General features: G+C 49.7%; 2 protein-coding genes across 4 annotated transcripts in view; both read left to right on the forward strand.

The window, feature by feature from the left end:
- The first annotated feature begins 564 nt into the window (after positions 1 to 564).
- Positions 565 to 23704, forward strand: NDUFAF6 (NADH:ubiquinone oxidoreductase complex assembly factor 6). Of its 3 annotated transcripts, XM_068164320.1 has the most exons (9): positions 565 to 759; positions 4134 to 4233; positions 5095 to 5217; positions 7087 to 7143; positions 9656 to 9758; positions 11937 to 12070; positions 15125 to 15226; positions 21777 to 21833; positions 23437 to 23704. In XM_068164320.1, exons 1-9 carry the CDS (start codon positions 581 to 583, stop codon positions 23563 to 23565), a joined length of 984 nt encoding a protein of 327 aa, XP_068020421.1. In that variant the 5' UTR covers positions 565 to 580; the 3' UTR covers positions 23566 to 23704. The 3 variants fall into 3 exon arrangements, with proteins under 3 accessions (XP_068020421.1, XP_068020422.1, XP_068020423.1); XM_068164321.1 differs by lacking the exon at positions 21777 to 21833 and having other exon boundaries at positions 567 to 759; positions 23437 to 23687; XM_068164322.1 differs by lacking the exon at positions 565 to 759 and having other exon boundaries at positions 4149 to 4237; positions 23437 to 23684.
- Positions 15142 to 23996, forward strand: part of PLEKHF2 (pleckstrin homology and FYVE domain containing 2) — a 53963-nt gene continuing 45108 nt past the window's right edge. Inside the window, exon 1 of the mRNA XM_068164324.1 lies at positions 15142 to 15226. The gene's annotated coding sequence lies outside the window, so the exon portion shown is untranslated. The remainder of the gene's footprint in view (positions 15227 to 23996) is intronic.

Raw genomic sequence — 23996 nt, forward strand, 5'->3', positions numbered from 1 at the left:
TTCTGCCTTACCCCCACGCAGGCCTAACTCGGAAGGAGCACTTGGTGACTACAGGACTAACAGGGGCGTTCTGTCCCCAAACTCCAGCCAGCCTGGATTGAATGGAGTCCCCCTCCCAGAGCCCAGAGGAGGACACGGTGCCTCTGTCGCAAAACTAACACATTTACAGAGAACTGAGCCCTGGGCTGAGCTTTGCCGCCCAGGCAGGGCTGCCCTGCTCCGCTCCACACAGCAGACCGCCCCTGCGGCTCTGGCCAGTCCCGTCGCCACTCCTGCACATCTCCAGTGCCACAACAGTTACGGTTCCGCTCCCCCAGCTGTTCTGGGCACCCAGTTCAACACAGGCACACAGAGGTGCCTGGTTTGCCAAGGAGCAGCGATATTCACCAGGAGCGTCCACCTCGGGGAAACTGAGGCAAGCGAGGCGGGCCGGACGCCATTTGCCGGACAATAGAAGGCCGTGCGGCTCCCACAGCCCCGGGAGGGAACCGCGCGTCCTCGGGCGCCACCTACCGGCGCCGTTGTGCCGCCGCCGCCGCGCCGCGGGGTGACTGACGGGAGAGGCGGAGCGGCGGGCAGCATGGCAGCCGCCGCCATGGCGCGGGGAGGGCTGCGGCGCCGGCCCTGCCGCTGCCTGCTGGGGGCGGCGGGCGCCCGCGCCGGCCTCCCGCGGACGGGGCTCGGCGGCGGCAGGGCGGCGGCGGGCTGGGGCCGGCCGACGCCCGGAGGAGAGGTGCAGTACTGCGCCGAGCTGGTGCGGTGAGTGCCCGGGGGGAGGCCTGCGGACGCCTGGGTTTCCCCTGGCCGCGGGGCGGGACTGTCCGAGCGAGGCTGGCGAGCGCTGCCCGCCGGGCGAGGAGGCTGCGCGGTGCCCCGGCAGAGGTGGCGGAGGTTGTGTCCGGCTGCCCTGCCCAGCCCGGCCCCGGCCTCGCCTGGCTGCGACAGCAGCCGCAGCGGGCCTGCGGTGACCCTGCCGCTGGATGGGGCTGCGGCAGCACCTCGCCTTCTCTGGGAGGAGCAGCAGCAGCGGAAACCAGGCAAATCTTTGAGCTACATGGATGAGCTAACCTGCGCACGGCAGTGTCCCTCGCCAGCTGCTCGCCCAGTCACGTTTCTTCTGAAATACTGAACGTGTCCGTCTCGTTGTCCATGTCGGCTTCTGGAAGGGAGAGATCATCGGAGTGGACGTTTAATGAATGGGTTTGGATCTCGGCTACTGCTAAATGGCCAAACTTCCCAAGTGCTCCTTGGAAAATGAACAAAAGCAGAGGAAATCCAGCAGCTAGGCAGACAGCTCAAGTAGCATCTGACCTGAATGCAGGGGAGGAGGGTTCATGTTTTCAAAAGCATCCGTTCTTGGTCAAAACCAAACTGCTCCCAGAGGGGCAGGAGCGCAGCTCAGACACTTCCAGGCCAGGCAGCATTTCCTGCTTGGCTTTTGGGCTGTAAAGATCTAGCAGCTTTCTAGGCCACAAGAGTTGAGAGCTATGAGGTGTATAATGAAAAGAGCCCTTTTGTAAAGGCTTAAGTAGTTTCACTTTGGATACAGTTGCCCTAGATGGTTGCCTAAAGCAGGGAGAAGGCTTCTGAGCCTGTGTAGAAAGAGTGGAATCATCTCAGGATCATCTCCTGACTGATGCCTGTAAAAGACACAAAGGTGTGGTCAGTGATGATGTTTGAAGTGGGGGAAAAAATGGAAAGAAATGTGACCATCCTAAGTTTTCTGTGCAGCACCAAGCAGCAGACCTTTACAGGTGCATCAGAACTCAGAGCCAGGTTGCATATTCCTTGATAAAACTTAATAGAATAGAATAGAATAGACCAGGTTGGAAGAGACCTTCAAGATCATCGCATCCAAAGTTCTGGGCCCCTCAGTTTAGGAAGGACGTTGACTTGCTGGAAGGTGTCCAGAGAAGGGCAACAACACTGGGGATGGGTTTGGAACACAGCCCTATGAGGAGAGGCTGAGGGAGCTGGGGTTGCTTAGCCTGGAGAGGAGGAGGCTCAGGGGAGACCTCATTGCTCTCTACAACTACCTGAAGGGAGGTTGTAGACAGGCAGAGTTTGGTCTCTTCTCCCAGGCAGCCAGTACCAGAATGAGAGGACACAGTCTCATGCTGTGCCAGGGGAGGTTTAGGCTGGAGGTTAGGAAGAAGTTCTATACAGAGAGAGTGATTGCCCATTGGAATGGGCTGCCCAGGGAGGTGGTGGAGTCACCATCACTGGAGGTGTTCAGGAGGAGACTTGACAGGGTGCTTGGTGCCATGGGTTAGTTGATTAGGTGGGTTGGATTGGTTGATAGGTTGGATGATAATGCCTTTGTTCCCCTACCTACTCTAACTCAGGAGATCAGAGGCTACATGTACAATTAGTACGCAGGTAGGGTTAACATGTAGGTAAACTGTTTTCAATAACAAACAACTTGGTTACAATCCAAAAGACAGAAGGTGAGATGGTTGCCTTGAAATTTTTTGGGGGGGTTGTTTTAGTTAAACCATACAAAGGATTACTCCTCCTCTGGAGGCTTTCAAAAGCCACCTGGATGCCTTACTGTGACCTGCCCTAGGTGATCCTGCTCTGGCAGGGGGCTTGGACTTGATCTCTGCCTTCTAACCCCTAGCATTCTGGGATTCATGAGTAAATGTGTTCTCTTAGACACCTGCTTCTGCACTCTGGGGGTGAAGCTCAGAGCTGCTGGTCTTGCTCTGATGAAGAATCAGCTTACAGGCTTATGGAAAAGTACACAAAGGTGCTGCTGGAAACAAGCAGTTTAGCTTTTCAGAGGTGACCAAGTGTTTTTGTTAGCTACAGGGCTGTTTGATTTTGAACTTTGTGATTCCCTGTTGATTGTTTCTGATTTAATGGCACTCCCAAGTGGCCAAACAAAGGCAGATCACTGGAGACCAGCAACGAGGTACCTGCAGGGAAGCTGCCAAGACACAGAGGTTTTGTGCTTTGAATATTGTTGCCAGTAAACAAAACCATACTGGTTAAGCAACTGCCAAGCTCTAAAGCACAATCTTTGAAAGCAGTGTGGTTTCATGCATCTGGGTCAGGCCAGTCCCAGGCGCAGATCCAGGCTGGCTGCAGAGTGGGTTGAGAGCAGCCCTGAAGAAAGAGTCTTGGTGGTGTTGATTGATGAGAAGCTCCCCAGGAGCCAGCAGTGCCCTCATGCAGCCCAGCAGGCAGCTGTGTGCAATGATGAGATCTCTCTGAACTTAGCCAGAATCACTTCTGACTATGCAGCACAGAAGGTAAATAGAGCCCTGTGCTGCAGCAAGAGGAGTGTGGGCAGCAGGACAAGAGAGGGGATCCTGCCCCTTGACTCTGCTCTGCTGAGATCTCACCTCCAATCCTGCCTTCAGTTCTGGTGTCCCCAGCAGAAGAAGGACACAGAGCTGCTGGAGTGAGTCCAGAGGAGGCCACAAAGCTGATCCAAGGGCTGGAGCAGCTCTGCTGTGAGGACAGGCTGAGGGAGCTAGGGGTGTTGAGCCTGGAGAAGACTCTGGGGTGAGGTTACACCTTAGAGCCTTCCAGTACTTGAAGGAATCCTCCAGGAAGGCTGCAGAGGGACTTTTCCTAAGGGTGTGCAGCAATAGAATAAGGAGAAATGGTTTGAAGCTGAGGGAGGTTTAGACTGGATCTTAGGAAGAGGGTGGTTTGACTCTGGAGTAGGCTGCCTAGGGAGTTTGTGGCTGCCTCCTCCCTGGGGGTGTTCAAGGCCAGGCTGGATGAGGCCTTGAGCAGTTGAGTCTAGTTGAGAGGTGCCCATGGTGGGAAAGTTGGAGTAGATGATCTCTGAGGTCTCTTCCAACTTTGAGCCATGCTGGGATTCTGTGCTTGGAACAGCAGTCTGGAAGTTGAACAATCTGGATTCTGTTTACAGTTCTGCCACAACTTTGGTCGCTGCCTTTTGCCAAATAAATCACTTGAGGGCTGACTTTGAGAGGTGCATGGAGAGTTCAAACACCCTCCCCTCGTGTGGAGTTTGTCTTAGTTTAAAATAGGCATAAAGGCTGCTACTTCTGCAAAATCAGAGTTTTGAACCCTAGCTTCCTGCTACTGCTTTAGGAGTTCAATGCTAAGCAGTAGAACTCTAAGTAATAGCTGTGGTTTTCTCCCTCCCTTTCTAGGAAGCGAGACTATGAAGGGTTTCTGTGCTCTCTGCTGTTGCCTTCTGAATGTCGAACCTCTGCTTTTGCCTTGAGAGCCTTCAACGTGGAACTGGCTCAGGCAGGTATTAAGATGTATTGGTGAGCTCTGGAAATGTCCAATGACAGTTTCAGTACTCTAAATTACACTGCTTGGTGGTGGTTTGCCAAGATTAACTTCTTGCGCTGTAAGGGGCGATGATTAAATGCAGTACAAACCTCTGGCTTTGAATGGCCCTTGGAGAGAGGCCAGCCTCCCCTGGTTTAGTTTATGTATCTAGTTTTTCTGACTTCCCTCTGTGTTTTTGCATGTTATATTAAATAATAACAAACAGGCTGTGGTCCTTGATGCTGTTAGATGATTGCATCTGTCTTCTGGCTTCAAATGCAGCAACTGAGTTGGTACAGCGCAGCTCCCTGTAGAAGGTCTGTCAAAAACTTGGATGTTCTAATCAGCCCCAGGTCTTTGTTGGCAGAAGCCAAGGGGATGGAAAGGCTGCCAGGAGGGAAGTTTGTAATTGGAGTTGTAGTAGGGGAGTGGCTGTAATCTCTCCCCTTGGCTAGGTAGCCAGAAGCTGCCACTGCAACTAGGAAAGTTGGTAACGCTTGCCAGAAAGGAGTGACCCAGGAAATGTGCTGACCAAGCAGAATTTCTCTGAGAGTTGTGCTTCTGGCAACCTTGGCACTGCCCTCCCTCACTGCTGGTGCCACTGTTTGTTTTCCTTCTGGGAAGAAAGCCAAGGTGGGGGTCAGCAAGAACTGAAATCTCTGTGGGTTTCAGAGTCAGGTTGTGGTGAAGGTTTACTTTTTCTTTGACTCTCTGCAGTGTTCATGTGCTGGGTGAGGAATAAGCACTCCTTCAGAGGGTGTCCTGTGCCTGTCTTTTCAGTGCAGATAGGCCTTAAAGACACTGTGAATTTCACTCCAGGTGTATCCTTCCCAGGTTAAAGACTCCATAACTCAGAAGACCACAGGTCTGATGCGAATGCAGTTCTGGAGGGAGGCTGTGGAAGATATTTACTCTGATAAGCCACCACATCAGCCGGTGGCTGCAGAACTGTGGAAGGTAAAATAAACCTTTGTTGCCCTAGAATTCACTTCACAGAGAGCAGAAAAAGGTACTGTTTCACAATACTGTGGGCCAGTACAGGGTGTACTGTCTTTCATTCTCTATATAAGCCAGATAATGTAAATCGTGGTTGTGTGATAATGTAAGTTGCATGTAACCAAAAGCAAAGCTGGAGGAGGAGGATAGTTACGTAGAGCCTACTGGCAGGGTCAGGCTTCTGTCAACCATCTGCTTTTTCCTCTTCTGTTTAGGTGAAGGACAGAATAAATTGTGATAAGGCATAAGGTGGTAGCAAGTGAAGTGCCTAAGAATGAGGCAGTATTATTCCTGCCTGAAGAGTTTAAGCTGGACAAAAAGACAGGAGGCTAAGCACAGAGGTTGAAGTAACAAACTGCCCTGGTGAGACCACACCTGGAATACTGTGTCCAGTTTTGGGCTCTCCAGTTCAAGTGAGACAGAGACCTGATGGAGAGAGTCCAAGGGAGAGCTACAAGGATGGTGAAGGGACTTGAGCCTCTCTGCTATGAAGAAAGACTGAGAGCCCTGGGGCTGTTTAGTGTGGAGAAGAGAAGGCTGAGAGAGGATCTGATCAATGTCTATCAATAGCTGAGGGGTGGGTGTCAGGATGAAGATGATGGTCTCTTTTTGGTGGTACCCAGTATTGGAAGGCAGCTCTAAGGTCCCTCCAGAGTCTTCTCCAGGCTGAACAAGCCCAGCTCCTTCAGTTGTGGTCAAGTGTTCCAGCTATGTCCCCTCCAAAAGTCTTGTGCACCCCAAGCCTAGTTGCTGGTGGGCCAGTGTGGGGAGGAGAACAGGAGAGGCCTTGACTCTGTGTAAGCGCTGCTCAGCAATGACTAAAACATCCCTGTGTAATCAACACTGATTTCAGCTCAGATCCAAAACATAGCCCCTTAATAGCTACTGTGAAGGAAATGAATTCTCTCCCAGCCCAAACCAGTACAGCATTCAAATACAAATCATTCAGCTGCTGAGATACCAGTTGCAACCCTTTGCATTGGCTAAGGCTGCCAGTCAGACTCCTTTCTTACTGGAGAGCTGGGGAGGGACCTTACACAAAGGCTGGAGTGATAGGATGAGGGGCAGGGCAAATCTGTGAGCAGAGTAGATTTAGGTTGGACACCAGGAGGAAGTTCTGAGCAGTGAGAGTGGTGAAATACTGGAACAGGCTGCCCAGGGATGTGGTTGAGGCCCTGTCCCTGGAGACATTCAACATCAGAGTCGATATGGCCCTGGGCAGCCTGCTGTAGCTGGAGGTGTCCGGGCTGACTGCAGGGCCCTCTGAGGGTCCCTCCCATCCTGATGCAATTTGTACTTCTGTGGAAGATAGAATTGTTCTATCCCTGTGGTAGATTTTTCTCCTTATTTGGTTTCTTTAAAGGAGGACCAACCCAAGACAATCCAAACAGAACTGGCTGTGAAACAATATGTTGAGAAATAATTCAGAAGGTATTTGTGGGAACTCTGCTAACACTCCCTGTTGCTTGACTCTGGAGGAAACTCTGCTCTGCTTGGAAAGTGAACATAGCTATCTGCAAAGAGTTTGTGGGAACATGTGACTCCCATGAAAAAATAAATCACTTTCCAAAAGATTTTTGTTTACAAGAAAGACTTCTAGTTAGTTGGCTTGGTAGCCAGGATTTCATTCTCTGTGTGTGTGTGTGCACACAGATGGCAGCTGAAAATCTCTGTGGTCTCCTTTTTCACTGACATGCCACTTGGATTTAAGCCAGTGAGCACAGGCTTTTGTAAGAAAAGGGTTACCTAAAATACAGGTCAGCCTTCAGAGTGCAGCACTGCCATCACTCTCTGTGCACTAACAAGGGTGTTTTATTGGGTAACTTGCAGGCTGTCAAGAGGCATAGGCTGACTAAAATGTGGTTCATGAAGATCATTGATGAAAGAGTAAGTATTCACCATCCAAAGTCTTAATTCTGGTTTTAATCACATTTGTTTTTTAATCCTTATTTTTATGTGTGTGTCCAAGAAAAGCTTCAGTAATTAATTATATTAATTAACTACATGAAGGTCAACAAGTCGAAGTGCATCTGGGTCAGGCCAGTCGCAGGCACAAATCCAGGCTGGGTGCAGAGTGGGTTGAGAGCAGCCCTGAAGAAGGAGACCTGGGGGTGCTGGTTGAGGAGAAGCTCCCCAGGAGCCAGCAGTGCCCTCATGCAGCCCAGAAGGCAGCTGTGCGCTGCAGCCAGAGGAGTGTGGGCAGCAGGGCAAGAGAGGGGATTCTGCCCCTTGACTCTGCTCTGCTGAGACCTCACCTCCAATCCTGCCTCCAGTTCTGCTGTCCCCAGCAGAAGAAGGGCACAGAGCTGCTGGAGTGAGGCCAGAGGAGGCCAAAAAGATGGTGCAAGGGCTGGAGCAGCTCTGCTCTGAGGATAGGCTGAGGCAGCTGGGGGTGTTCAGCCTGGAGAAGACTCAGGGGGTGGGGACACACCTTAGAGCTGCCTTCCAGTACCTGAAGGGAACGAACAGGAAGGCTGCAGAGAGACTTTTCCTGAGGGTGTCTAGAGACAGGACAAGGGGGAATGGTTTGAAGCTGAGGGAGAGTAGGGTGAGACTGGATCTTAGGAAGAAGTTCTTCAGTACAAGTGGGGGTGAGTCTCTGGAACAGGTTGCCCAGGGAGGTTGTAGCTGCCTCCTCCCTGGGTGTCTTCAAGTTCAGGTTGGATGGGGCCTTGAGCAACCTGTGCTAGTGGAATGTGTCCCTGCCTATGGCAGGGGATTGGAACTAGATGATCTTTAAGGTCCTTTCTAACCCAGACCATTCTATGAATCCCACTCCTGCATTTAATCAAACCTTGCTGTAAAAAAGAGTGTGTTAAGAACTCAAACTGTTTGATTCTTACTGAAGATGAGAGCATAACACTTGATACTGGAAAGTAGAAAACCTGCCCTGAAACAATCACAGGCTGTCACTGAAAGTATGGTGAGAAGCACAAGCTGAACCTGAAGCTGGGAATCCCTGTTTATCTAATTTCCTCTGGGCCTCAGGTGCAAATTAAGTATTTAAATTGGCAACCCTGTAGTTGCCAATGATGTTTTGCTTTGGCTGAATCTTTTGTGTGAAGAAATCTGAGTTCTTATGACTGCACCAAGTTACATTTGCTCCAGTAACCAGGCTTGGCTGCAGCTGCATGAATAGAATAGAGTAGAATAGAATAGAGTAGAATAGAATAGAGTAGAATAGACCAGACCAGGTTGGAAGAGACCTTCAAGATCATCGTGTCCAACCTATCATCCAGCACCACCTAATCAACTAAACCATGGCACCAAGCACCCTGTCAAGTCTCCTCCTGAACACCTCCAGTGATGGTGACTCCTCCACCTCCCCAGACAGCCCATTCCAATGGGCAATCACTCTCTCTGTGTAGAACTTCCTCCTAACCTCCAGCCTAAACCTCCCTTGGCACAGCTTGAGACTGTGTCCTCTTGTTCTGGTACTGGCTGCCTGGGAGAAGAGACCAACCTCTGCCTGGCTACAACCTCCCTTCAGGTAGTTGTAGAGAGCAAGAAGGTCTCCCCTGAGTCTCCTCTTCTCCAGGCTAAGCAACCCCAGCTCCCTCAGCCTCTCCTCACAGGGCTGTGTTCCAAACCCCTCACCAACTTCGTTGCCCTTCTCTGGACACCTTCCAGCAAGTCAACCTCCTTCCTAAACTGAGGGGCCCAGAACTGGACACAGGACTCAAGGTGTGGCCTAACAAGTGCTGAGTACAGGACACAATGACTTCCCTGCTCCTGCTGGCCGCACTGTTGCAGGCCAGGATGTCATTGGCCTTCTTGGCTGCCTGGGCACACTGCAGGCTCATATTCAGCCTACCATCGACCAGTACCCCCAGGTCATTTCTGCCTGGCTGCTCTCAGCCACTCTGACCCCAGCCTGTAGCTCTGCATGGGGTTGCTGTGGCCAATGTGCAGAACCTGGCACTTGGATGTGTTCAATCTCCTGCCCTTGGACTCTGCCCATCTGTCCAGCCTGTTGAGGTCCCTCTGCAGAGCCTCTCTACCCTCCAGCAGATCAACTCCTGCCCCCAGCTTGGTGTTGTCAGCAAATTTCCTGATGATGGACTCAATGCCCTCATCCAGATCATCAATAAAGATGTTAAAGAGCACAGGGCCCAGCACTGATCCTTGGGGCACACCACTAGTTCCTGGCCCCCAGCTGGCTGTGGCACCATTCACCACCACTCTCTGGGCTCGGCATGCAGCTATTTGGTTATGTTAGACTTGGTGTGAGCTTTACTGACCACTTCCATCTGAGTTTAAACTCTCTTCATTTTGTCCTTTAAAAAAACCAAATGTTATTTTTCCTACTAGTGAATTGGGCAGACATGGCTGTGGTGATCTAGCTGTGCAAACAGCAGCTGTGCTTGCATTTTACTGATGCTCTGTGTTGATATTCCAGGAGAAGAATTTGGATGATAGAGCCTACCGGAACATCCAGGAGCTTGAGGCCTATGCCGAGAACACTCAGAGCGCTCTCTTGTACCTCACCTTGGAAATGCTGGGTAGGCATTGTCCCCTTTTGAGACTTTGGTTACTCAACTGTGCAGGTGCAATGTTTGCAGGATTTCTAAAAGCTCACTCTTTTGCCACTGGAGTTCAGTAGAAGATGGCTTAGCTAATCACAGAATCACAGAGTGCCAGGGCTTGGAAGGGACCTCCAGAGATCATTAAGTCCAACCCCTTGCAAAGGAGGACCACTTGGGGCAGGTCACACAGGAACATGTCTAGGTGGATTTTGAAGATCTCTAGAGAAGGAGACTCCACAGCCTGCTGGGCAGCCTGCTCCAGGGCTCAAGCAGCCTCACACCAGAGAAGTTTTTCCTCATGTTGAAATGGAATTTCCCATGGGTGAGTTTACATCCATTGTCCCTCATCCTCTCCCTGGGTATCACTGAAAAGAGCCTTGCTGCATCCTCCTGACAGTCACCCTTCAGGTATTTGCAGACATTCATAAGGTCCCCCCTCAGCCATCCCTTCTCCAGACTAAACAGCCACAGGGCTCTCAGTCTTTCCCTGTAAGAGAGATGCTCCAGTCCCTGCCTCATTGCCCATGACAGCACAAAGGAGTTGGCTGAAATGGGGGTTTGGGAGGGAAGCATAGGGCCAATCTCTGTGGCTTCAGCACACTGCTGAATCAGCTGCAGCTAATCATGGAACTGTGCTGTAAGAGTAATGCTTGTCAGAAACCTCTCACAGTTTTTCTGGCAGGAAAACCAGTTCCTAGAATCCTGCTGTCCTGGGAGAGGACATGCCAGTGACAAAGAGTTTGTGTACAGCATCTGCACAGGTGCTGCTCCTCTGAGCACAACCTTTGCAGAAACTGCAGCAAGCTAAGAGGTGGCATGCTCCTGAGTGTGGGCATCAAGGAATGTGCCTGCTGAGAGGAGATCTCTTTGCAGCTTATGAACATAGACAGTTCTATCATGGACTGACACACTCAGCTTTCCTTAAATATGAGGGCACCCTCAGCAAGTCTGCCAGTGACACCAAACTGTGTGGTGTGGCTGACAGGCTGGAGGGAAGGGATCCATCCAGAGGGACCTGGACAGGCTGGAGAGGTGAGCCCATGCCAACCTCATGAGGTTCAACAGGACCAGCAAGGGTCCTGCAGCTGGGTTGGGGCAATGCCAAGCACCAGTATAGACTGGGCAGGGACTGGCTTGAGAGCAGCCCTGAAGAAAAGGCCTTGGGGTTCTGGTGGATGAGAAGCTGTACAGGAGCCAGCAGTGAGCATTTGCAGCCCAGAAAGCCAAGCAGAGCCTGGGCTGCAGCAAGAGAAGTGTGGCCAGCAGGGCCAGGGAGGGGATTCTCCCCCTCTATACCACTCTGGTGAGACCACACCTGGAGTGTCCAGTTAGAATAGAATAGAATAGAATAAACCAGGTTGGAAGAGACCTTGAAGATCATTGCGTCCAACCTATCACCCAACACCACCTAATCAACTAACCCATGTAACCAAGCACCCTGTCAAGTCTCCTCCTGAACACCTGAACACAGTTCTGGAGCCCCTAGAACAGGAAGGATCTGGAGGTGCTGGACCATGCCCAGAGAAGGGCCATGAGGATGAGCAGAGGGCTGGAGCTGCTCTGCAATGAGGAAAGACTGAGAGAGTTGGGGCTGTGCAGTCTGGAGAAGAGAAGGCTTCCAGGAGACCTAATTGTGGTCTTCCAGTATCTGAAAGGGGCTACAAGAAAGCTGGGGAGGGACTTTTGAGGGTATCAGGGGATGATAGGACCAGGATCTATGCTAGAGGAGCAGAGATTTAGGTTGGATGTTAAGAAGTTGTTCCCCATGTGGGTGGTGAGAGACTGGCACAGGTTGCCCAGGGAGGTGGTGAAAGCCTCATGCCTGGAGACTTTTAAGTCCAGGCTGGATGTGGCTGTGAGCAACCTGCTGTAGTGTGAGGTCTCCCTGGCCATGGCAGGGGGGTTGGGACTGGCTGAGCCTTGAGGTCCCTTCCATCCCTGACAGCTCTGTGATACACATCATCATAGAATGTCTTGGGTTGGAAAGGACCTCAGAAATCATCTGCTCCAACCTCCCCACTGTGGGCAGGGACTCCTCACAACTAGACCTGGCTGCTCAGACCCTCAAGGATTACCACTCAGTGATCAGGGAGGACTGTACCCCTCAAAAGGCCTGACATCATGTTTCTAAACATACTATTCCTACAATTCCAGGTGTGAGGGATGTCCATGCTGACCATGCAGCCAGCCACATTGGGAAAGCTCAAGGCATAGTTACCTGTTTAAGAGCAACTCCATATCACAGCACAAGACAAAAGGTCTTTCTTCCCGTGGACATTTGCATGTTGGTAAGAGAAACAAGTTGTCAACAGTCTGCTGTTTCTAACTGGCTCTTTCAATGCTACTTGAGATGGGAATTTTTTAGGCCACAAACAGAACATCTTCTTGCTTTATTTTAACTCCTACAATGGCCTAGTAATATGCCATTGTCATTGCTTTGTGTGTGTTGGGAGGGAAGAGTGTCCTTCAGGAAACTTCTGAGGGCTTATTTGTTACTATGAAATGTAGTAGGAAGTTAGCTTCCAGGAAGTTTTCAATTAATGTGTAGATTGCAGAATTCAACACATGGAATGAGGCATGGGTGGGTTTTGTTGGTTGGTTGGTTTGGTTTATTTCATCATTCTGCCCTGTGCTCAGCACTGGTTAGGCCACACCTTGAGTCCTGTGTCCAGTTCTGGGCCCTTCAATTTAAGAACGACATTGAGACACTTGAATGTGTCCAGAGAAGGGCAACAAAGCTGGGGAGGGGTCTGGAGCACAGCCCTGTGAGGAGAGGCTGAGGGAGCTGGGGTTGCTTAGCCTGGAGAAGAGGAGGCTCAGGGGAGACCTTCTTGCTCCCTCCAACTCCCTGAAGGGAGGTTGTAGCCAGGTGGGGGTTGGTCTCTTCTCCCAGGCAACCAGCACCAGAACAAGAGGACACAGTCTCAAGCTGTGCCAGGGGAGGTTTAGGCTGGATGTTAGGAGGAGTTCTTCCCAGCAAGAGAGATTGGCCATTGGAATGTGCTGCCCAGGGAGGTGGTGGAGTCACCATCCCTGGAGGTGTTTAGGAAGAGCCTGGATGAGGCACTTGGTGCCGTGGGTTAGTTGATTAGATGGTGCTGGGTGATAGCTTGGACTTGATGATCTCGAAGGTCTTTTCCAACCTGGTCTATTCTATTCTGTTTTTTATTATTTCCCTGTTCTCATAAAGGTTGCACTGTGAGGAATTTTTCCTCCTGAACAACCTTCTTGGGTTTGTCTGTACTGCTTTTTAATAAACAGGCTGCTGGGTTTGTTTTGTTTGGAGGGGTTTTTTTTGGTGCAGTGCTTAGTGAGTTTTGCTTTGTGTTGTTCTGTTTGTTGAATGTTTAATAGCTGTGAGCACACACTCCATACACTGATGTAGGAGATGTGTAGCCCTCCAATTTAAACTGTACACCTAATGTGCATTTAAATGGAGCAGATCACAGAATATACCTGGTTGGAGGAGACCTTCAAGATCATCCAGTCCAAGCTTTGAGCCAGCACTGAAGGGTCAAACCATATTCCTAAGCACCAGGCCCACAGGCTGCTTGAACATCCCCAGGGATGGTGACTGCAGCACTGCCCTGGGCAGAGCATGCCAATGGTTGAGAATCCTTCCAGTGAAGAAATATTTCCTAACATCCAGCCTGAACCTCCCTCTGGTACAGCTTGGAACCATTTCCTATGGTCCTGTCTCTTGCCACCAAGGAGAAGAGGCTGCCCCTTCGTTCTTCCAACCTCCCTTCGGGGAGCTGTAGATTGATGAGGTCTCCCTTCCTCCTCCTCTTCTCTAGATCTTGCAGTTTGAGATTAAAATGAGATGAAAGCTCATTTTTTCCCCTTAATGTTCTCTGGCTAGATCTGTAAGCATCTCAGCTGCTATTCCTTCATCTCCAGTCTGCAGTTTTAAATGTTAAATGCTGTTCTTAACCCAAATTTATGTCACGATGGTGCTGCTTAAGGTAGCTGAGTTAGTATTAGCTGACTGTTACTTTAATATGATTGGAAGTTTAGTAATTTAGGTAGTTGCAAAAAAAATGTACTCCATAGGCCAGGGTTCTAAGACTGCCAAAAGGAGCTGCACCCTGCTTTCATCCCTTTGGGGCCTGGAAGGTGTGAGAGGCCTCCTCAGTTTTTAGCTTTTCAAACATAGCCTGAAAATTCACAGTCATCCCTTGCCATGGAAGGTGTTTGACAGTGAAACCAGAAGCAGCTTGCAGCCCTTCTGTGCAGACTGAGCATCCTGTCAGCATTTCAGCTGCTGGCAGCAAGTGCAGAGCTCTGCTGGAGTCTTGCATCTCCTGGGAAGCCTGCCTGCCTGCCCTCAGCCAGCTTCCATAGGGCTGAGTGGTGCTGAGGAGCCCAGGCAGCTGGTGCAGTGCTGGCTGTACCCTGTTGTGTCTTACAGGGGGCACTGGAGCCACAGAATGAGTTTGGGGGTGCTGGGGGTGGTGGTGATGGTTTGGGAGTCTTTGAATTGCTTTCTGGAGGTGGGTTAGTTTGGGGGTTGAATTTGGTTGGGGGGGGTTGGTTTGGATTTTTTTTGTTTCATTTTGATATATTTTTTGATAGATTTTTTTTGTCCTTTTAGTATTTTTTCCCCTCCTTTTAGTATTTATTTCCCCCCCTCTTTTCAATGTTTTTTCCCCTCCTTTTAGTGTTTTTTCCCCTCCTTTTAGTGTTTTTTCCCCTCCTTTTAGTGTTTTTCCCCCCTCCTTTTAGTGTTTTTCCCCCCTCCTTTTAGTGTTTTTCCCCCCTCCTTTTAGTGTTTTTCCCCCCTCCTTTTAGTGTTTTTCCCCCCTCCTTTTAGTGTTTTTCCCCCCTCCTTTTAGTGTTTTTCCCCCCTCCTTTTAGTGTTTTTCCCCCCTCCTTTTAGTGTTATCTTGAAGGTCTCTTCCAACCTGATCTGGTCTATTCTATTCTATTCATGGAATCATAGAATGGTTTGGGTTGGAAGGGACCTCCAAAATTCATCCAGTCCAACCTCCTCTGCAGTCAGCAGGGGCATCCCCAACTAGATCAGGTTGCCCAGAGCCCTGTCAAGCCTCACCTTGAATATCTCAAGGGATGGGGCCTCAGCTACCTCCCTGGGCAACCTGTTGCAGTGTTCCAGCACCCTCATGGTGCAGAGCCTGTTCCTACTATCCAGTCTAAATCTGCTCTTCTGTGGTTTGAAGCCATTGCCCCTCATCCTATCACTGCTGACCTTTGGAAGCAGTCTCTCTCCATGTTGTTGGGTTGGTTGCTGGGACAGGTGTTTGAGAAGCTAAAATGGAAGCTTGGTTATTTATTGATGTATTTTTTTTTCCCCTCTGTTTGATTTTTCCTCCTATGTCTAGCATGGAGTTTCACAAGAGGATTTCATAAGAGGCAAGCAAGAGCAAAATGTGAGAGATGTAATTTATGACATTGCCAGCCAGGCCCATATTCATCTAGAACATGTGAGATTCCTTCCCTTTTTGTCCTTTTGTGGTTGTGGTTGGTTGGTTGGGGGTTTTGTGTTATATATATATATATAAATGAACAGAATTGATGTTCACCTTCACAGAGCATTGTGCTTATATGCCATTGGAAGCCTTACAGCTGCATACTTCATTCCAAATATCACCCTTAATCACTTTGACTTTAAACACACAAACCCTTTAAATATTTCAGCTGCTTCTGTACAAATATTATACTTGTCTGCAAGTACAGGAGGCAGTTTACTCACAGGCATAAATATAAATAGTGCCTAAAAGCCTTAGTAGTGGGAGAGGAACTGCAAGCAGGCTTGTTACAAATGCAGCTATGTGCCAGCGAGGGCTTGGCACCGTGGAGAGGATTTCTGCATGTGGTGTTTCACAGCAGAGCGGAGTGGCTGCCAGGAAATCAGAGCATGTTGCCTTTAACTGATGGGTAGTGTGTGTGGGAGGGGGGGATTCATTCCCTAACATGGCCAACCATCCTCCAAGCCATGCTGTGAAAGGTGCACTCTGTTTATTTCTTTTTCTGGCTCACAGCCAGGTGAATTAGGAAAGATACTGTTTGCATGGAGCTGTGGATGATGAGCCCTGAAGAACTGCAGAGTGCTGCTCTATTGTGCCTTCATGCTCTTATTTTAGCTATATTCTGCATTGCCTGTTACTCCATAATGTAAAAGCCAAATAGTGTTTCCTCACCAGTGCTGTGTCTGCCTTTATCTGAAAAAAAACAGCTTGCAAGAAGCTCTGTCAGGAGTTGCATATAGCCACAAGGACATCTGTGCATGCATATACTTTGAGTATGGCATCCAGTGCTTCCAGTCAAGGTAGTCTGAAAAGACAGAAGTTCACAGGGTCACACAGGATCCCAGGATGTTAGGGGTTGGAAGGGACCTCCAAAGATCATTGAGTCCACCCCTCCTTCCAGAGCAAGACCACAGAATCTAGCACAGGTCACACAACACATCCAGATGGGTCTTGAAAGTCTCCAGAGAAGGAGACTCCCCAGCCTCTCTGGGCAGCCTGTTCCAGTGTTCTGTGACCCTCACAGTAAGAAGTTCTTCCTCATGTTGAGGTGGAACCTCCTGTGCTGGAGTTTGCATCCATTGCTCCTTGTCCTATCACAGGGCACAAGTGAGCAGAAGCTGTCCCCTCCCTCTTGACCCCCAGCCCTCAGCTATTGATAGACACTGATCAGATCCCCTCTCAGTCTTCCCCTCTCCAGACTAAACACCCTCAGGGGTCTCAGCCTCTCCTCACCAGGCAGTGCTGCAGTCCCTTCAGCATCCTTGTAGCCCTCCCTTGGACTCTCTCCAGCAGATCCCTGTCCCTCTTGAACTGGGGAGCCCAGAACTGGATGCAGTATTCAAGATGAGGTCTCACTGGGGCAGAGTAGAGGGGGAGGAGAACCTCCCTGGCTCTGCTGGACACACTCCTAAAGCTCAGAGTGAAAAATGCCACACTTGTCTCTGCATCTACACCATTAATCTAAGCCTCTGTTACAGCATTACCTGTGAGCACAGTATTTGATGCAGTGGAGATAAAAGAGCCCTTCTTCATTTTTCTGAAGTTAAAATGAGGTGAGAGGCTTGTTCAGCCAGTGACTAATTAATGGGTTTCATTTTTGTTAATAATATGTGGCCTTGGGCTTTATTTTTCATACAGACTATTTACAGTTTGCATTTCATGCATTCCTGCTGCTGTTTCAGCTGCTATCTCAGGTTTTGTGCTCACATGCCCAAGGAAACTGTTCATTGCATGTGGAAGCAGGGAATAGAGACAAAGAAAATGAAGCTTCACAACCTGTCTTTTCACTCTCTTTTCTCAGGCTGAGATACTTTGGGGTTTTTCCTTATTCCTCTCCCCTCAAGCTATTATGCACAGTGTCTAAATCCCCCTGACTTCTGTTGTGGCTTACAAAAATGCCAAGTGCCTGACCTAAAATGCCTCCTGGCATGCAAAATAGTAGTATTTATTTATTATCACAGAGTGCTAGGGGTTGGAAGATCACCCAGTCCAACCCCCCCTGCCAGAGCAGGATCACCCAGGGCAGGTCACACAGGAATGTTTCCAGGTGGGTTTGGGATGTCTCCAGAGGAGGACACTCCACAACCTCTCTGGGCAGCCTACTTCAAGGCTCTGCCACGTTCACATCCAGTTCTGGAGCCCCTATTACAAGAGGGATCTGGAGGTGCTGGAAGGTGTCCAGAGAAGGGCCAGGAGGATGATCAGAGGGCTGGAGCACCTCTCCTGCGAGGACAGACTGAAGGAGTTGGGGCTGTTCAGTCTGGAGAAGAGAAGGCTCCCAGGTGACCTCATTGTGGCCTTCCAGTATCTGAAGGGGGCTCCAAGAAGGCTGGGGAGGGACTGCTCAGGATCTCAGGGAGTGATAGGACTAGGGGGAATGGAATGAAGCTGGAGGTGGGGAGATTGAGGCTGGAAGTGAGGAGGAAGTTCTTCCCCATGAGAGTGGTGAAGCCCTGGAATGGGTTGTCCAGGGAGGTGGTTGAGGCCCTGTCCCTGGAGGTGTTTAAGGCCAGGCTGGCTGAGGCTCTGGCCAGGCTGATCTAGTGTGGGGTGTCCCTGCCCATAGCAAGGGGGGTGGAACTCGATGATCCTTGTGGTCCCTTCCAACCCTGAGTGATACTATAATACTATGATACAAGGAAGAAGCTTTCCCTTCTGTTCCTGTGGCAACTCCTCTGTTCCAGCTTGCCCCCAGTGCCCCTTGTCCTGTCCTTGGACATCCCTGAGCAGAGCCTGGCTCTATCCTCCTGACACTGCCCTGCACATCTTTATCACCAGCAATGAGGGTACCTCTCAGGCTCCTCTGCTCCAAGCCCCAGCTGCCTCAGCCTGTCCTCAGTGGGGAGATGTTCCACTGCTTTCAGCATCTTTGTGGCTCTGTGCTGGACTCTTTGAAGCAGCTCCTGAGTTCCTTCTTGAGCTGAGGGGCCCAGAACTGGACACAATATTCCAGATGTGGCTTCACCAGGGCAGAGTAGAAGGGGTTTATTATCCAGATGTTTAAAATGTGGTTGCTGGTATTGCATAGAAACTTAGGGACAAAGCAGGGTGAGAATTCAGAGCCTTCCAGATACTTTGATACTTCTTTTTGTGTTGGTCCACTGATTCCCAACATGCCAACCAGCTTCTGAATAGAACAGGCAGAACCTTACTCCCTTTTTCTTCCCACTCTGTTCCTAGAGCCCTACTCATGCTCTGCATTGGAAGGGTCCTACAGAAAATACTTGTCATAGTATCAGTCAGGGTTGGAAGGGACCACAAGGATCAGCCAGTTCCAACCCCCCTGCCATGGGCAGGGACACCCCACACTAGATCAGGCTGGCCAGACCCTCTTCCAGCCTGGGCTTAAACACCTCCAGGGACAGGGCCTCAACCACCTCCCTGGACAACCCATTCCAGGGCTTCACCACTCTCATGGTGAACAACTTCCTCCTCACATCCAGCCTTGGTGTGATCATGCAATTGGAGACTACACAGGAAAGCATAAACACAGGGAGAGCAGAGTAGGGCAAGGCTAGCACTGTATTCAAGTGAATGTTGATCTTGGCACACTCCCCTCCCCTTCCCTCCCCTCCTTTTGTTTGTTTTCTAATGGAAGGCCTATATCATCTTAATTAAAATGAGCCCCCAGTCCTCTCTGAATACTTGCTTCCAGCCTCCATCAGCAGCAGTGAAGAATAATTGACAGTGCAAGATCTCTGGAGTGTTCAAACCACTTGAACTGGCAATAACTGGCAGTAATAACAGGGTATTAGCCTCCTTGATAATGAGATGGGCTTTGTTAATGGAGGAATAAGGATACTTTCTCCCCTAATGGATGGGACAGGCTTTTGCTGGCTGCATTTGCTGGGTGTTTCAAGTCTTTAGGTGAATGTAATGGGCTAGTGCCTTTAAATGCATCTGTTCTCCTGGATAACATCATCATCTTCTCTTGCCTGAGGGGGCTCTTCAGCCACTTACCCTCTGTCTTCACTGGAGTTACAGGGTAGGGTGCATTTTAAACCTGCAGAGAGGTTTCAACAACCTCAGCATTTGTTCCACAAACCACCTGTTTTGGAGGATGTGGGCAGCAGTTGCCAGCCCTGTTCCACAGTGAGAAGAAACACAATCCTCCAGTGCTAACTGAAGCCTGAGTTCTGTTGTTTGAAGCATGCTGGAGTAATGCAGCAGGGAATCTGGGGAGGAGAGTCTGCCTGAAGCACGGGCAGCTTTTCCTGAGGCTGTGGCTGATGACCAGCAGAGGGCAAAGTAAGAGAACCAAGAATTTCCTTTAGGAAAAAAGCACCTACTGAAAGTGCTCCATCAGTCCTGCCGGCCATTGATCAGTCCTGCCGGCCATTGATCAGTCCTGCTGGACATTTCTATGTTCCCATAGTGCTCTTTCAAGCACTTTTTCCCCCATTGCTTTTTTTTTAAGAGCATCTCTCTTTGGCTTTCTGCATTTATCTCAATTGTGCTGGATCATCACAGACTCAGTTTGCCAAGGAAGATAAAAGATGCTCTCTGAATGACATGCAACCCCCTCTGGCTTAAGAAGGTCCAGCAAGGTTACTTTCTTTCTGGTTTGTTTTCTTCTTTCTGAGCTTACAATTAATACTAGGAAGGCAGAGCATTAGTTCAGGGAAGAGTATTTTCTGGCTTGAGAGAGAAACACCCACCACACTTTTGATTCCATCTCTACACTTATTAGTCCATCTCAGAGTTTTAAGACAACTTGCCTTGTGAAAAGGGGCAGTAGTTTTCCTGCCTGAAGTTTCAGCCTGGAACAGTCCATGAACATCTAACACATGCTCATGCTTTCTCATCAGCATGCACAGAGGCTTGGATTGATTGATTGATTGGTAGGTTGAACCTGCAAGAAAAGGCAAAATGAGAAGGGATTCTGTGTTGATTAAGAAGCACTGCAGGAAGGTTGGCTTCAGTTCTATAAAATGTACCTGAGCTGGACATGGGTTTACATTGTGGATTTGAGCCAGGCATGCTTTAGACTTTGTTTATATGTAGATACTGAGCTATTGAGATCCTTTTGCCAGGCACCAGTGGTGTTCCCCAGGGATCAGTGCTGGGCCCCATCCTGTTCAATATCTTTATTGATGATATGGATGAGGGCATTGAGGGCATTGAGTCCATCAGCAGTAAATTTGCAGACAACACCAAGCTGGGGGCAGGAGTTGATCTGTTAGAGGGTAGAAGAGCTCTGCAGAGGGACCTCGACAGGCTGGACAGATGGGCAGAGTCCAAGGGCAGGAGATTGAACACATCCGAGTGCCAGGTTCTGCACATTGGCCACAGCAACCCCATGCAGTGCTACAGGCTGGGGTCAGGGTGGCTGGAGAGCAGCCAGGCAGAAAGGGACCTGGGGGTACTGGTCAATAGTAGGCTGAACAGGAGCCTGCAGTGTGCCCAGACAGCCAAGAGGGCCAATGGCATCCTGGCCTGCATCAGGAACAGTGTAGCCAGCAGGAGCAGGGAAGTCATTGTGCCCTGTACTCAGCACTGGTTAGGCCACACCTTGAGTCCTGTGTCCAGTTCTGGGCCCCTCAGTTTAAGAAGGATGTTGAGATGCTGGAAGGTGTCCAGAGAAGGGCAACAAAGCTGGGGAGGGGTCTGGAGCACAGCCCTGTGAGGAGAGGCTGAGGGAGCTGGGGTTGCTTAGCTTGGAGAAGAGGAGGCTCAGGGGAGATCTTCTTGCTCTCTACAACTACCTGAAGGATGGTTGTAGCCAGGAAGGGGTTGGTCTCCTCTCTCAGGCAACTAGCACCAGAACAAGAGGACACAGTCTCAAGCTGCACCAAGGGAGGTTTAGGCTTGAGGTGAGGGGAAAGTTCTTCACTGAGAGTGTCATTTGCCATTGGGATGTGCTGCCCAGGGAGGTGGTGGAGTCACCATCACTGGAGGTGTTTAGGAAGAGCCTGGATGAAGCACTTGGTGCCCATGGTTTAGTTGATTAGATGGTGTTGGGTGATAGGTTGGACTCAATGATCTCGAAGGACTTTTCCAGTCCGGTTAATTCTATTGCATTCCACTCCACTCCAACTTTTTGAAGTCCCATAAATGCCAATGGAGCATAACCAGACCCAAAAGATGCACACAGAGAAATTAATTTCTGTCTCAAGGGGTGCAAAGAGTCATTTGGGGGGCAAGGGGGAGGTTAAACCACATTTATCAACTCAGATGCAACTGGGAACTTTGTTGGAACGGGGGATGCTGATTTCCATTGGTTTGTTCTATGTAAGGTTGTCAAATCAAGTAAGGATTTTAGGAGGCCTCTCCCAGTGTGCCATAGTTCTGTGCAGTTCCTTTGGGATACAGTGGGGGTTGCACAGTGTGGACCAGTTGCAGTTTCAGTGTATTAAGACCAAAAGGGGTGGGGTTTGTTAGATTGTCTGTTGCCTTTAACCATGTTATACAGCATTTGCTGTTGAATCTGAAGTGTTGAATTCTCCTGACATGTGCATTTGGTGTTTGTTTGTTTTCCCTCCCACCTCCCCCCCTGTATTTTCAGGCTAGATCTTTCAGTAGGAACGTTCCTGTGAAGGCATACCCTGCTTTTCTCTGTACGGTGGGTGTGATATCCTGCACTCTTTCAGTGGTGGACTCAACTCTGTGCTGATATGGTTGTGAAGAGCAGAGTAGTAAATGAAGCATGGAGAGCGAACTCTTCATATGTCTGTCTTGCAGTATTCCTAAATGTCTAAACCCTGTGAAACTCTTACTGCATACCTGGCTCTGGAACCCCATAGTTTTAATCAACACTTTTAATCCTTCTTCTTTAACTACATAGAATGGTAGAATGGCTCAGGTTGGAAGGGACCTCAGAGATCATCTACTCCAACCTCCTTGCCATGGGCAGGGACACCTCTCAACAAGACTCAGCTGCTCAAGGCCTTATCCAACCTATTCCAGAGTCTCACCACACTTGTACTGAAGAACTTCTTCCTAAGATCCAGTCTAACCCTGATCTCCCTCGGCTTAGAACCATTTCCCCTTGTCCTGCCTGTAGACACCCTTATGAGAACTCCCTCTGCAGCCTTCATGTAGGATCCCTTCAAGTACTGGAAGGCAGCTCTAAGGTGTGTCCCCACAGAGTCTTCTCCAGGCTGAACACCCCCAGCTCCCTCAGCCTATCCTCACAGCAGAGCTGCTCCAGCCCTTGGATCATCTTTGTGGCCTCCTCTGGACTCACTCCAGCAGCTCTGTGTCCTTCTTCTGCTGAGGACACTAGAACTGGAGACAGGATTGGAGGTGGGGTCTCAGCAGAGCAGAGTCAAGGGGCAGAATCCCCTCTCTTGCCCTGCTGGCCACACTCCTCTGGCTGCAGCCCAGCACACAGCTGCCTGCTGGGACGTATGATGGCACTGCTGACTCATGGGGAGCTTCTCATCAACAACCACCCCCAAGTTTTCCCCAGGGCTGTCTCAACCCACTGTGTGCCCATTCTGGAGTTGGCCCTGACCCACATGCAGGACCTTGCACTTTGACTTGTTGAACCTCATGCTATTGACCTTATTGTGGCCTTACAGTATCTGAAGGGGGCTACAAGAAAGCTGGGGAGGGACTTCTGAGGGTGTCAGGGAGTGATAGGACTGGGGGGAATGGAGTGAAACTAGAAATGGGGAGATTCAGCTTCTTGGATGTTAGGAAGAAGTTGTTCCCCATGAGGGTGGTGAGAGACTGGCACAGGTTGCCCAGGGAGGTGGTGGAAGCCTCCTGCCTGGAGGTGTTTGCAGCCAGGCTGGATGTGGCTGTGAGCAAGCTGCTGTAGTGTGAGGTGTCCCTGGCCATGGCAGGGGGGTTGGAACTGGCTGAGCCTTGAGGTCCCTTCCAACCCTGACAGTTCTGTGATTCTGTGTGACTTCATACATCACTTTGTCCAAGATGTCTTTACATTCAGAGACCACTGTTCTGATGCAAGGACTCAAAACTGTATATATTTTCACAATTTGCTGTCTGGTCTAGCAAAAAAAGAATGCTTGTCATCACCAAATGTGCCTTTTCTATATGCTTTGGGTGTACACAACTACTTAAACAAGAGAGGCAAACTGTGAAGTCTCTTTGCAGTTCCTCATTCAGTTTCATGTCTTGCTTTTTAAACTGAATGCCTAATTATTTGTGTGCACCATATGGATTAAGCTTTTTTTCCCCCCCCTTTTCTTATTCCCTAGGTTGCTTTAGATGATTATTTATCTAATATAAGAAAAGTGGACTTCAATGTATTTCATCCAAGCTTACAGAAGAAGAATACTTTATTACCATTGCATTTGTATATTAGATCTTGGAAAAAAAGGTATTAAAGTTTGGGGGGTTTTTAATATGGGTTGAGAGTGCTGAGTGTTTTGTTTGCTTTTTTCATGTCTTGGTTGAATTGTTCAGTCTCTACATTCATCCCTGTGCAAGGTGTTGTTCAGGGAAGACAGCAGATGCACATGAACTGTAGCTGTCAATAGTTTATCCTTGGAGTATTAGGCTGATACCTCTGCTTCACGTTTGCCAAGCCATGTGCCCCTGGCTGAGAGTCTTGTCTTTCCTGTGAGAACAGCAATATGATATAGTGCTTCTTGATGATCTGGATGAGGGCACTGAGTCCATCATCAGGAAATTTGCTGATGACACCAAGCTGGGGCAGGAGTTGATCTGCTGGAGGGTTGGAGAGGCTCTGCAGAGAGACCTCGACAGGCTGGACAGATGGGCAGAGTCCAAGGGCAGGAGACTGAACACATCCAAG

This window comes from Melanerpes formicivorus, unplaced genomic scaffold (assembly GCF_026170545.1).
Source record: "Melanerpes formicivorus ecotype bairdi unplaced genomic scaffold, bMelFor1.0.p_v2 SCAF_79, whole genome shotgun sequence".
Classification (NCBI taxonomy): Eukaryota; Metazoa; Chordata; class Aves; order Piciformes; family Picidae; genus Melanerpes; species Melanerpes formicivorus.